This window comes from Drosophila kikkawai, chromosome 3R, assembly GCF_030179895.1.
Source record: "Drosophila kikkawai strain 14028-0561.14 chromosome 3R, DkikHiC1v2, whole genome shotgun sequence".
Lineage (NCBI taxonomy): Eukaryota > Metazoa > Arthropoda > Insecta > Diptera > Drosophilidae > Drosophila > Drosophila kikkawai.
In genome coordinates this window covers 17473499-17487508 of record NC_091731.1, presented here as the reverse complement: position 1 = coordinate 17487508, position 14010 = coordinate 17473499, and the positions used below count along the sequence as shown (strand labels likewise).

The 14010-nt window shown below is 45.8% G+C and overlaps 2 protein-coding genes across 9 annotated transcripts; one reads left to right on the top strand and one right to left on the bottom strand.

Moving 5' to 3' along the window:
- Nucleotides 1-377: 377 nt before the first annotated feature.
- Atg17 (autophagy-related 17) lies at nucleotides 378-9519 on the bottom strand. Of its 2 annotated transcripts, XM_070286419.1 has the most exons (6): nucleotides 8782-9519; nucleotides 8252-8472; nucleotides 2702-5863; nucleotides 2302-2641; nucleotides 2132-2231; nucleotides 378-2059 (listed from the first exon to the last, which is right to left on the bottom strand). In XM_070286419.1, exons 3-6 carry the CDS (start codon nucleotides 5608-5610, stop codon nucleotides 1257-1259), a joined length of 4152 nt encoding a protein of 1383 aa, XP_070142520.1. In that variant the 5' UTR covers nucleotides 5611-5863; nucleotides 8252-8472; nucleotides 8782-9519; the 3' UTR covers nucleotides 378-1256. The 2 variants fall into 2 exon arrangements, with proteins under 2 accessions (XP_070142520.1, XP_017037471.1); XM_017181982.3 differs by lacking the exon at nucleotides 8252-8472.
- A 140-nt stretch (nucleotides 9520-9659) lies between these two features.
- Nucleotides 9660-14003, top strand: Xe7 (A-kinase anchor protein 17A). Of its 7 annotated transcripts, none has more exons than XM_017181985.2 (9): nucleotides 9660-9765; nucleotides 10642-10827; nucleotides 10917-11377; nucleotides 11450-11707; nucleotides 12044-12251; nucleotides 12466-13100; nucleotides 13159-13218; nucleotides 13287-13358; nucleotides 13418-14002. In XM_017181985.2, the coding sequence occupies exons 1-9, from the start codon at nucleotides 9682-9684 to the stop codon at nucleotides 13902-13904; spliced, it is 2451 nt and encodes an 816-aa protein (XP_017037474.1). In that variant the 5' UTR covers nucleotides 9660-9681; the 3' UTR covers nucleotides 13905-14002. The 7 variants fall into 7 exon arrangements, with proteins under 7 accessions (XP_017037474.1, XP_017037473.1, XP_070142521.1 ...); XM_017181984.2 differs by having other exon boundaries at nucleotides 13269-13358; XM_070286420.1 differs by lacking the exon at nucleotides 9660-9765 and adding an exon at nucleotides 9914-9949 and having other exon boundaries at nucleotides 13269-13358.
- Nucleotides 14004-14010: the final 7 nt, after the last annotated feature.

Here is a 14010-nt window from a genome sequence, read left to right as displayed (position 1 = left end):
CTAAATTATTGTGCTATTACCTTTACTGAGCCCATAAAAACCAAAATTCTAGTTTTGAAATCTTTACAATTTTTTTTATTTGTTTTTTTGATTTTACACTGTTTTTTTGTATTTGTTTTTGTTTTGTGTTGTAAGCTTGACAATTTTTGCGATCCGCTTTTGTTAAGCACTATCGTTTTACACGCGTTTCCTCCTTTTAACTTGTTTAAAGTATTTTTTAATGTTTTTTTGTTGTTGTTTGTTTGTTTGATTTTATTTACATTTGCGCTGAAAAGTGTAGCTTTTCATTGTCGCATTGTCATTAAATGTGTATATATATCTACTTTGTTGTTTGTAATTTTCAAGTGTGTTTCCTTGTTATGAATCAAAGGCGTAAATATAACTATTCGTTCTTATTTATTTACACGAAAGGTCAAAAAAGCAAAATTTCTTAGAGATACAGGGGACAGGGAAAGAGAGAAAAGAACCTTTTGATTTTCTTGGGATTTATGTGGTGAGGATGGGGGGTTGGGGAGGGGGTGGCGTAAGCTGAGCATAAAACTGTGTTTTTTTGCAGGCTGAGCCCCAAAAAGATTGTGTTTATGTGGGGTAGTGGTGGGTGTGTGTGTCTGTGAGTGTTATACGCATTTTTAAAAATTTCTATAAAAAATATATAATTTCGTTCACATTTTTGAAATTTTTTTACTTGCTACCAAATTAGTAAAGTGACTTGGAAATATATTTTTCTTGGCACCAAATGAAGAGAACAAATGAATTTTAACCGAAAACTATCAATGTATGTTAATTTGTTTTTGATTATAAAAGGTAAATTTGTTAAAGTACATTCTATATGTATTTTTATTTTAAATAAAAATTTTGAAAATTATTTCACTTAGAGTTTTGTGGTCTTGGTGTATGTGTGTGTGTGTGTGTGTACGATTCACTTTTGATAAGATTATATCATTTTGTAGACATAGATCCTACATTCATTAGAACAATTTTTAGTTTCTTCTTCGAATATATCCATATATTCTGCACTTGGTAAACTTTTAGATTTATTAAGTATATAACTCTTTCACATTGGTGTTGTTGCTGTGGTTGTTAGTGGTGTGGTTGCTGATGTCGCTGCGGCCCGACCTGTGGCTTACTTGCTGGGGATGTTGTCTATTTTCTGGTTCCTACATATAGTTAAAGAGATTTAGCCTAGAGATACACACGCCACTTATGTATATGTTTGCATGTATGCTTGTAGTTTTAAAATTTAAACGTTAGTCCCGTTATTCGGAGATGGGGAAGTCATCCGGGTCGGCATCGTCGTTCTTGCCCTCCAGTGATCGGTACTCATCAGAGTCCTCGCTTATGGCTGCCGAGGTGCCAATAATGGACATCGGTAGCATTGGTTCAACACTGAGGCTGGCCAGGACGCTCGTAGCACTTGTAGTGGGTGTTGTCGTTGTTGTCGCAGTTACTGGGGGATTGGGGGGCGGCACATAGATGGAAATGGTTTCCGGTTCCGGTTCCTCACCCTCCGACTGTCGGATGGCCTGATTTGGACTTCTTTCAGCCACAGGCGCCACACTCTTCAGCACTTCAACGTGTTGCTGCTTTAACTCCTGTTCCTGTTGCTGTGGTGGTTGTGGTGTTGGGGATTGTGTTATTATATCAGCAGAGGCCAACAGTAGATCCAATTTAAGTTTGCTCGATGCCGTTGGCTGCTCTGTTATCACAGACTGTGCTTGAGTTGCTGCCGTCGCTGCAATGGTCGTCGTCGACCCTGCCGCCGCCATTGATGTTGTGCCTGCTGACGGTGAAGTGACAGTTGGAGCTGCGCTGGCTATTGGCATGGGCAGTGTGCCTCCTCCGGCAGCATGCAACTCATCCTCCTCGCTGACGCTAATGTAGCGACAGCGCTCGCTGAGCAGCGAAGCCGACTCATCATCCTCCTCATTTACGCTGGTAATGCTCACAGTACGCTGCTTGAAGCTCTGGTAGACGCTACTGTTGCTGCTGCTGCTGTGGCCAGGGGCAGCGTCAATGACATCTCTGGGCGAGGCAGCAGTTGTGGCGGCAGAGGAGCTGGCTAAAAAACCAAAAGAAAATGATAATTTTGTTTTTTTGCCCTTGTGGAAGTTTACAAAGAGTGGCTACTTACACTCTAGACGCTCACGCCGCGCTGCATTTCGCGAGGGCAACGGCGCCAGCTTGATGCGATAGAACTTGGAGCCCCTGCTGACGCGATAGCGATTGTCATCCTGCAAAAAAGTGCCGCACGCACACACGGGTTAAGCAGCTGTCAGAGAAATTTGATTGAGAAAAGTATACCTTTCGCGCCTGGCAGTACTCCTTGTCGATGACCCGTCCAATGGCATAATAGGGCAGCGGGATTTGATTCAGTTCTGCCACAGCCATCGAGGATTCTCCGGCGGGAGTAGGCCCTGCGGCCGGAGCAGTAAGCTGCAGACCAGCCAAGCTATCGGCGTGGACGAAATACAGGGTGAGCGAATCCTGTACGACCATAAATTGGGCATGTCGCATGCTCCATACCACAAAGACCAGATCGCCACGCGCACAACCCTCCAGGGCAATGGCCCTGTGACTGGAAGTGCCGCTAGACTTGGAGCGGGTCAGGGCACCACCCACCATATTCATATCGTAGACAGAGCTAGGTGTAAACGAAACGAAATTAATCATTTGGTATCTTAATTTTTAAGTGCGTCCTTACCTCCTCATAGCCGCCACACTTGTCTCCATCTCCTGGCGCCGGTTCTTTTCCTGGCTGAGCTCCTCCTCGAGTCGACACTTATCCTTATTAAGGTAGTCAATTTTTTCTTTCAACCAACTGTTGCCGTCCTCGTTGGTGATCATCTCCAGACGCGTCTTCAGCTGGTACGTCTCCTGGGTGAGGATCTTGTTCTGCTCACGCAACTGATCCAGCTGCCGCTCCTTATCCGCCAGCATGTCCTTGAGAATGCCGACATTGGCCATCACAGATTCAGAGTTCAATGGCAGGAGACGCGACTGCCACAGCGATCGCTCCGACTCTACGGCCTCGGTAATGGCACGCTCCTTTTGGGCCGTGAGTTCTTGGCGCTGCTGCGTAAGCAGGTGATCAATGTCCACGCCGGCATTGGCACTAGCCACACTAGCACTACTCGTCGGCCGCTCCAACTTCTCGAGGCTGCTGTCCGACGGCGAACGCTCCATGGAGGTCATCAGCTTAAAGCGGCACCGCAGCGACTCCAGCTCTGTTTTGTGCTCATGGATCAGCTGCTCTCTGGCCTGGGTAACCGCCGCCTGTTTCTCCTGCTCTGCCAGCTGCAGCTTCAGTCGCATCTGCTCCAGCTGCTCGCTTGATCGCTGCTCGCGCTCCTGGCACTGCATTCTCAGTACATTAAACTTGTCCTGCATGAGATGCAACTCGGATTGCAGCTCATCCTGGTATCCAGCGGCATCACTGCGGAAGGCGCTCAAATTGGAGCGAGCTTCAGAGAGGCAGGCCCGCGCCAACTTGGACATGTCCTCCATGGCGTTGCGCATCCCCTGCAAGCTGCCGCCATTCTCCTCCGTCAAAGTGCCAGCACTCAGCATAAGCAGTTCTTCGGTAGCGGTGGAACGAGCAACCTGCTCCACCAAACTGGTGGACGTTGAGGTAGCCACACACTTCGACGTGGAGCTAAGCTTCTCAAATTCTGTTTCCGTGTCCGTCTCACAGTCAGACGCCGTTGCCAGCGCCTGAAGCTCAGCCAAACGCGGGGCTGCTATCAGTGGGCCATCCTGCTCTGGCTCCTGCTCTTGATCCGGCTCCTGCTGATCCTGTTGCTGGTTGCTGGTGCGAAGGACAAAGAACTCGATCACAGGCTTCATATCGGGCAACTGCAGCTGGCCGGCCAATTCCGGTAGCTGCGATGAAAGCAGCTCCATGTCCGATCGACTGAGCGGCGGCAGGCGAGTGTCAAAGCTCAGGGGATGTTCGTTCGCAAAGGCGGGCGGCATGTCACCCATGCCGGGGAATAGGATATTAAGGAAGTGGCCTTCGAAGCTAGCGTTAAATTCCGTCCTTCGGCGCAACTCTTCGCTGTGGATGCGGTCAAAGTCCACGGACAGGCGGGTGGCCCACTGACGAAACTCATCCGAAAATATCTTGCGGCGCACCACTTCCGCCACGGCAGCCACATAGGTGCTGGGTGCCCTGTGGATTTGCTCAATGATGCTAATGTGGCGCTCTGCACGCCGCAAACACCTATGATTGAACAGCAGCCGATTATCGAATTCGCTCATTCCATTCTCGATCCAAACAATCCGCCGCAGACGTGTGTGCAGATTCCATCCTAGCTCGTCCTTTGAGTTAGCTATGCAGCGGCAGTACTCTCGGATCTTGGTATGATTCTCCAGCATCACCTGCAGCTGGGAGCGATGCGACAGGCAGAGGTCCGGCAGGACGGAGTTGTCGCGAAGATTCTGCGCCCGAGCCTCGTTTTGCTGCAGAGCCAGGGCCTGTTCCTTCTGATCGTTCACCATCTTCTTGATGCGAAACTTGAACTCCTCCAGCTTGCACAGACGGTCACCGAGGCCTTTAATCTCTTTGACATCGCTTTGGTTGGCCATCTTGATGATCTGCTTGACCTCATCCTTGAGCTTCTCGTAGATTTCGGCACTGAAGATGTCCAGACCCTGCATGCACTCGTCGGACATGAGTTGCAAGGCACTGCGGTTGCCTTTCGAGCTAATCCACTGCAGCAGATTAAGGTTGGGGCGACGCGCCAACGAACTGCTGCTGGTCGAAGTTTGGGAAACGCGCTCCTGCTGCTGCTCACCAGTCTCCGCTTCATCATCGCCCATCTTGAGTTTCTTGTTGGGCGAATCCGCCTGTGAGGATTCGGATAGACCGCTTCCTGCCGGTTGTTCCGGCATCAGCTGCTGTTGTTGTTGCTGCCCCTGCTGCTGCTGCTGGGCGGAAAAGACATCATCGTTGTCCAGCAACTCGTCAAAGCCATGGAAATCAGCCTCTGCCAGAGACATGAGAGCCGGGAGTATAGGTATCCTGCCCAGCTGCTTGAGATCATCGGCAAAGTTGCGCAACAGCTCTAGCTGTTGGTCTCGCTTCTGAAGATGCCGATCGAAGGAAAAGCAAAAGTTATGGAAGCGCTCACGGAACTCATTCGTCAGATCCTCCATATTGGCCACTACAGCTGACCAGCCCTGCTGTTGGAGGTGCTGCTCATGGACCAATCGCTCGCAAAGCGCCTCTTCCTTTCTGGCCAGCTCACGCATATGCTGCGCCAATTGCGAACGCTGACGCACTGTTTCCAGAGCAGGCGGCAGGCGGTGGCTTTCCTCCACCTGGCGACGCAGCTCGGCATCTGCATCCGTGTTGGATATCGTAGGCGCCGGACGCTCATCGCCCGTGAGGAACATGTAGATGGGATTCGTGTCGGTGCCCGCCGAGTAGCATGACACTTGGGTGGAGTGCGTTAACATCTCGCCGCCGCTTACCAGCAGCACTATATTGGCGGAGGGGATGCCGTGCAGCTTCTGGATCGTCTCCTTTAGGTTCTCCACCGATTGCAGGGCCACGTTCATGTCGAAGCTCAGCATGCGGCCGACATCCACATGGAACACGTACAGCATCATGGAGCCTTTTTGGTGACGCCTCTAGCTTCTCGACTTGGCTCCCGATTTCTGGAGGGGATGCACCCGCTCCCGCTCCCACTGCCACTTCCACTCCTCCTCCTTTTCTTGCTCCTGTCGTCTCACTTATGGTTTGGCAGTGCTTTAGAAGGACTTAATAGTGTTCCCTCATCTGTACGTCTGCTTTTACTTGCGGTCGTTCTTGGGGTGCTGCCACTTGTAATCGGTTGTGTGTGTGTGTTTGTGTATGATAAAGCTGAAAGATACAAGACAAAGGAGGTAAATGTGTGACCAAAGCAAGGCAATTCATATCAAACTTTGTGACGATTAATTTTAATATTAATTATTATTATCGGTAAGGAGTAGAGGTTTACGCCGATGGTTAAAGGCATCGGCGGCGGCGTAGAGGTCAAAATGACTCGGCGGCGGCGGCGTAGTAGTCAGAAAGAACCGGCGGCGGCGGCGCGTCAAATAAGGCAAAAAGGCCATTTTAATGAGTTATTTATTTTTTTTTAAGTTTTATAAAGAACAATGACACTGAAGGCCGCGCTGAAGCTGCGCCGATGCCGCACCAGCGGCGCGCCGCGGCGCGCCGTTATTTTCATAATTTGGCGGCGGCGCGTCAAATAAGGCAAAAATCGGCGGCGGCGGCGGCGTGGCGCGGCGGCGTATATGTCTAGTAAGGAGTAATAGAATTCCTGAAATTGTCATTTTAATCTAATCCAACGCGTGCAACTATTGAACACCCGCATGTTTCATAATTATTATGAATTACTAGCTCAGCTTTGTATATTTACGCTTTTGGACTCTTTGTGGCGCTCTCTTCAGATCCAACAAACAGCTGTTAGACAACGCGACGCTGCTCTCGCGGGAGACAAAAAGCGGTAGCCGACTGGGCGGGTGGGGGTACAGGTTCAAATGTTAATGACTAACTGGGCCATTTCCGAGTCGCAATAAAAAATAGCGAAGCAAGCGGACGGGTGACCATATGCACAGACGCTTATTCAATTTTATTTTTATAATTTTGTTTACAGTTTACGTCTAGCAGACGGCTTTCGGTTTTGGCGATAAGACGCACATTACAGGAAAAGCGGAAAAACGGAAGGAGAATGGGATCGCACTTAGCACACGCGCACTTAACTTTACTTAATTCTATTTTTGCAGGGCAGTAAACAACAACATCAACATCAACGTGGGACGTGTTATCAACGCACCTTTATTAAACAAGTCTAGACTAGCGGGCGGATCGAAAACAAATGAGCAAAGCGAACTGCGGAGAAGCGAAGAGATACCGTGAGCGGGCGAGAGAGCGCCGCACGTGTGCGCCGATCGTACCTGCTCAACGTGTGTGGGAGTGGGATGGAGCGAGGGAGGTAGACGCAGCTCCTGCTGCGCATGTGTCCAATGCCAACTCCGACGTCGACTGCGACGTTACCGCAGCAGTGTTGCTGCGTTATAGCGGGAAACAAGCTAATAAAGTGGAAACCCAACTCATAAAAGGTAGCAAAAATATATGTATCTATATGTACATATGTATGTATTCACATACATTTGTAATTTCTTAAGAGACGGATTTTATTTTGTTAAAAGCTACTTTCCGCTAAAAGTCGGACACCTCACATTCGCTTTACCTGACTGGGCGATCCTTCTTTTTTACCTAAGCGAATTTCATCATATTATTAAACGAAGACTTGTAAATGTTCAAGGCAATGGAATTTCTCAAAATTTTCCATCTTTATTGAATACGTAGAATAGTACACCGTTGTATATTTCATTTACATACATATGTATGTATACCAGAAACGATTAGCACAGAAGAGTATACATACATATAACAGTAAAGAAGAATTCGTCAACTACTCTTTAATAAACTGATGAAATAGCCCGGTGGAGCTAAGAGACACAAAGCAATTACTGCTGGCCGCTTAATCATCGATGACATCCCAAAGTGCAATAATCTCTGGCACGTCAGTCACAGGCTACATTACCTGAATGAGCAATCAAGCCCCATAACTGATATGGTCTTATCAATGGTTCGGCTTTGGATTACCCGAATAAATCTAGTATACCTGTTTAATAGCCGTGATCTCCGAACGAGGTGTGCGGGGAGGAGGGTGAACTCCGATAATTCAATAGATATTAGTAGATATTTTCGGTTAAAAACTCTTAATTCGGAATTTTGAAATATAATGTATTTATTTTAGTAAAAAATTAGGGGATCTTTGTTTCAACGGTGACGTCATGGCTGTTCAGACGACTTATACTGAGCTTGAAGTAAAAGAAGGAAAAGAAGAAACCCTGAACCAACGCAAAGCGAAGTGAACTCCTCTCCTGTTTCAGATGATTACAAAGTGTCGGCAGCGCTGATTCTGTTACTGTCAGAGTTTATCAGCCTCTTTTCGCCGTTGGGGGGGCCACAGCACAAAAACAAAACACTTTCACATGCTAAGAAAAGGAAAAAAAGACCTAAGAGAGAGAGAAGGACAAAGGGAGGGAAAACTAATTACAATTTTGAGAAATGTCACCATGATTTGAGGTCTGCATACATATGTAGTATGGTCATGAGTACATACATATGTACATATGTAAATGAAATTAAAATTGTTATAACCATTTCAAACCATTAAAAAACTAGAAAACGTACGATCAGCTGTTTTCCGTTGCAATATCGAAATTCGATAATCAAAATTGAGCTGCAACTCATTTCCTCATTTCCATTTTCACAACTGCTTCTTTTCTCCTTCTCACTCTGTCTTTCTCCAAGTCTGACTGCATCTCACTCACACACTCAGCTGTTGTTGAGTTGTTTTGGCTTCCACTCTTGTGTTATTTGCTTTCTTCTTTTGCACACTTTCTTGAAATTAACTATAAAAAGCTCACAGATACAATGATATTCTTGTAAAATATGTAAATTATGGCAATTAATTGCAATTTGGCTCAAACTGGTGCACACCACAACAACAATGCGCGAGGGTTGCTGACGTTCGAAAAAAGAAAATGGCAGCAGGTGTAGCTGCATTTGGTATAGCGTGTTGTCAAAAGGGGGAGGCGGGCTGGGAATTGGGAAAAATTTATGCAGTAAAAGGGCGTCATCATGTGTGCGCTGGTATGGGTGTGCATTAAACTATAACTAACGGTTAATTAAAACCATGCCCCACTCACATTCACACTCACCTTATAATCTTTAATCAATTTTCACAATGGTACGCCAGTGTGTGCTGTGTAAGTGTTATTGTTGTCTGCGCGTCTGTGTGTTTTGGTTTTAATCAATTGTAAACGGGCACTAACACAAGCGCTGCAAATTATTTTACATCAGCTGTGGCTGTATTTGTGTGAGTGTGCTTGTGCTTGTGTGTTTTTATTTGTGAGCAACAGCAACAACAACGGCAATTGCACAGACTCTTCCTCTTTATTTTTGCTCGTCTTCTGCTCCCTCTCTTTCAACGCCAGCGTGTCTGTGTGTGTTGTTTTATTTCCCTTATTGCCTTCCACGCTTTTCTTATTTATTTTGTATGGCTCTGCTTCTGCTGCTGCTTCTTTTTCCGCCTGCTTATTACTTATTACTTTAAAAGCTATTTTCGTTGCGTATCAAATGTGCAAGTGTGTAAAAACCATTTACTAGCGCTTCCTTAGTCTTAGATGTCCATCAATATTTTCCATTTAAATTCAGCCAGCTTGCCTTTTTCGCGTCGTTTCTTTTATATTTTCCGTGCTTTTTCGCTGCTTGCTTCCCTTCTTAGTCTATTTCTTTGTCTATCACAATTGCGTTGTTGTTGCTGCTGCTGTGGGTGTTGTTGTTGTTATTGTTGGGGGCTGCTTGCTTATGCCTTCTGTTTTATGCTGCTTGTTGTTGTTGGCAGTTTTTATTTCACGTCAGTTTTACGCCATTTACACGTAGCGGGCACGGGCGCCGTTTGGGTGTTTGGAGTCACAGAATTTCACCCGCGCATATTGTAGCTTTTCTTAGATTTCTAATTAAATTAAATGGTATAAAAATGAAATAACGCACTTCGTTTTTGCCTTTGCTTTTGCCTCGCGATGTGAGAATGACAACAGTTTTTCAAATCGATAACGATGACGGAGCTAGAGGCGAGCCGTGGTGGTCTTAAAACTGTGACTTTTACAACTTCCCGCAATTTTAATTTTAATTATTTTGGAGTTAGTTTGTGTTTTTCTTATGACGTCAAGCTACAACCTTCGGTAGCTTAATTTTGAATCTTTATTACGATCTTTTATTTCAAACCAAAACAATATTATATATTTTTAGTATTTTAAATGGACGGTTAAAGTAGACACTAGGAGTAGTTGAATAACATTTTTAATGGATTTGGTTTGGAAACAGGTCTGTCCAACTGAAAAACAAATAGTTTGTATTTCCTATTTTCCTGTTTAATAAATAACCCACACAAATGTCTTTTTAAAATCAAAAAAAATCTGAAAAAAGTCAAAAAGACTAAATTACTTAAAATATTTGGAAACTTAAATTTCGATATAGTAAGTCCATAAATATATTTAGTAAACTGGCGATAAACTACACCAAATCACATTACACAATTTTGTCATTGGTCCATCTCTACCGTAGTTCTGTTAGAAAACCTATCGAAAGTCGCGCATCTTTAGCGAAAAGTGCAAAAAAAAATATATATATTAATCCGCAGAAGTTTTCTTTTTTAGCAATTAGCGCAGCATCCATTCATAAAAAGTCAAAGCATTTATTACACTTAAGTAGTATTAGCAGAGATTAAAGGTTAAGGCGACCCACCAAACCCTCGCATACTCAGACAGACGCGTACAGAATTTCCCCTCGCTCACCAACACACACATAATACCTATCCAATGAAAGGGTCACGGGCGGCATTTCAGTTCTTTTTCATATTTTTGGGCGTTCTTTGAGGTTTTATCCTATAGCCGTAGTTTAAGTTTGTATATTTGATAAAAGAAACACATTATTACTTTCTGTATTTTGCCCTCCATTACATTGTTAAACCCGAATAAACAAACCAACCACACCTTTAACAAATGATCAACATTCAGAGCATAGAAAATGTGTCCGATTGCACTCCGCTTTACCTGCCACACAGCTTGTACCTCAAGCCGGTGGCCAAAATGCAAATCTCCGTATCGCTGCCGACGATCAAGTCCGGCAAATCCGTGTCCAATCTGGAGATAATGGACAAGCTGGGCGTCGAGCTCAAGCCGGACAAGTTTCTGCTTCTAAAGGTGTGTTATACATGAAGCCCTATCTCCATATTTTATATGATACATTCTTCGAAACTATTGCTTCTCCGATTTCTACATTCTACAAACAGGTTTCCAAGAGCACAGTTAACACCATACGCCTGGAAGCGGAACTGGATGACCGCAAACGCCTTCGATTGGCCATCCAACGCCTGGATGGCGTCTCCCTGCGCATCACCGGCTTCAGTGAATCATTCCGGGTGCGCTGCACCGAATCGAAAGATGAGTTTCCCACGCGACACGACTGGGACTCGTATTTTCGAGATGCCCGGAATATGGACGAAATGAAGGCTGGCGAAAGGCCGGACACCATTCACCTAAGTCACTTGCCTATGCGTTGGTTTTGTCCCCGGCACACGGAGCACGAGGAGCAGGTCAAGCCAAGCGAGAGCATCTTCAAGCGCATATTTGAGAAGTTTGGACGTGTTCGCGCCGTGGATATACCTATCTGTGATCCCTATCGGAAGAGCATGCAAGCGGATATTAATGGCATGCGAACTTTTAGCTTCGAGCAGGATGTTCTCTTTGAAGCGTGAGTTCTCGGCGAAACTATGTACATATATCTTCAAACAGGTTTTCATTTATATTTAAATTACTATTACAGATATGTCCAATTCGAGGAATACTCCAGCTTTGTACGAGCCATGGACGAGTTTAGGGGCACTAAGCTCGTCCGGAAGTTCGTTGACAAAACCCAGGCCATTAACATATGCGTCAACTTTGACAAGCAAAAGCATCTCAGCGACTCGCACGTGCAGCGACGAGAACGCATGCGAAAGAAGTGCATCGCCAAAGCTCAGGCAGAGGACGAGGAACGGGAAAAGTTAAAGAAGCAAAAAGCCGAACAGTTGGAACGCGAAAGGTTTGAAAATAGCTTTAGGTTTGAATGTGGGAACAGTGAACAATTACGATTTATGACAAAAAATGAAGGAATGTTGGACATTATTGCTCAACACTCCAGCATAGTTTGTCTTTGTTTATATCGAATTCATTTTTATTGTATACTGTTTTCCATGCCCTCACATCTTAAATTTATATTTATCATATGCTTCCCACCACCTGGCGAGGCGAGCCTTTTAGCCAACCGTTCTCTGTATCTTCTAGACGAACAGTTAACAAATATTTATTATGCATAATAACAAATACAAAATCAAATGCAAAACAAAACAAAACGCAACATTGCAAACAAAAATTACAGGCAAAAGCAAGAAGAATTGAAATTAGCTGAAGCGGAAAAACAACGTGAACGTGAGGAAAAGCGAAAAGAAAAGCATCTGAAAAAAATCCAGGAGCGCGGCCAGGTTGAGATATCGCAAAAGATACGCGTCGAGGAGCGCAAGCTGATGATAGCCCAACGCAAGCTCGAGAGCATTCGTACCCTAGAGAAGCTATTCGAGCGGATACAGGTAAGGTTATTTTTCTGATTCAATTATACATATTATGCCTTTGATATAACCAAAACTGAAAAATTTGGAAAATATTTAAAAGAAAAATAGTGCCAAAGCACAAGTCAAAGGGTATCTCAGCTTCGTCTCGTTTATACTAATGCAAGAAGCTGCTTCCCATTTAAACTTATCGTACAATTATTTAAGTAAGTGTAAATTGCTTCTTCCTTCTCAGCTAAAACAAAAAGACAAGAACCGTAGGGCGAAGCAAGATGACGCCAAGGACATCCAACGTGGTCGTCTGGTGGAAAAGTATAAGGCTGCCACAGAGAAACTCGTTTGTGATCAGCGCAAAATCGTTCAGGACATCAAGAGCAATACTCCCCTCATGGGTCTTCTGAAGAGCAAGTCCAAGAAAAGCTCGGCGCCTTTAGATGCCAGCAGTGATGAGGATGCGGCGTCCACCAAAAGGCACAAGGCGAGCAACGGCGTCACAGGCTCAAAACGTTCTGAGGACCCCAAAACCGAAACTTTGAATCCCCTCAAAGCTGTTGCCGCCATAGCGGCTGGCGCAGTGCCTGGGGGAGCAGGTGCATACAGTGCCGAGGCAGCCAGCGAATGGATGCAGTCTCTTTCAATGTTCGGTTACGGAATGCCCGGTGTCTTCCCCGGAGCATTGTATCGACCGCCGGCACCGTTTCCAGTCTCCAGCAATTACCGTGGATTCGCTCCACGAATGCGGGGTCGAGGAAGAGGTCGCGGCACCGGAATTCGAGGCAGCCGCAAACGATTCGATTCGTATTACAGTTACAACGATCGCTACACCGACGAGGAGGATAATGGCTACCATCACAAGTCAACGCGTGGCAGGTAAGATTTGGTTTGTTTATGGAAAACACAAATGTTGATTATTACCTTTCAATTCTAGGAATCGTTCACGTTCCAACTCATCATACTCTAGAAGCCGGAGCCGCTCTAGGGGTCGCCGGTAAGTAATGCGTGGCTATAGAATGGATTGGCGAGTGTTTTATATTTTAGTATTGTTTGTCGTTCCAGGCGCTCTCAGTCGCGCAGTCGGAGCCGCAGTCGCTCTCACTATCGAAAATCGTCGTACTCATCACGATCGAGGTAGTGATAGCAAGAAATATAAGAAATATAACATGATTTAATCGGAATTACCCTTCCAGACGCAGCCACAGTCGATCTCATTCGCGGAGCCGCAGCAAGACACCTTCACAGCGTAAAAACCGAAAGCTAGCCTCCACTCGCCGTTCTCGATCGATCAGTTACTCCCGATCGCGCTCTCGATCACGTTCTCACTCCCGCAGGTACTCTAGTACACGCCGCGAGAACCACAGCAGCCGGCATCGCAGTCGCAGTCGAAACCGCAATCGCAGTCGCAGCCGCACATCATCGAAAGATGTGAAACTGGAGGCGGACAAGCTGGTGGCTTCTGCTGAGAAAATACAGCGAACCATCGAGCAGGCCACGAAGGACCGAATGCGCGAAGAGGAGCGCGAGATTAAGCAAAACTTTCGACGGCAGACGCGCAGGGATAGTCACAATAGCCACGGGAATCACATAGACGTACAACTGCCACCAGCGGACTCCAATGACGAGGATAGACACGGCAGCAGCAGCAGCAGCAAGCGCCGCAACTCACTGGCTGCCTAAAGTATAATGTATTCATTAGCATAATTATTAAGGAGTTTGAGAAATAAAATGAGCAAAGTTGTCTCCAAAAATGTAGACCCTTCCCCTTAAGGGTCTGTGAATCAAA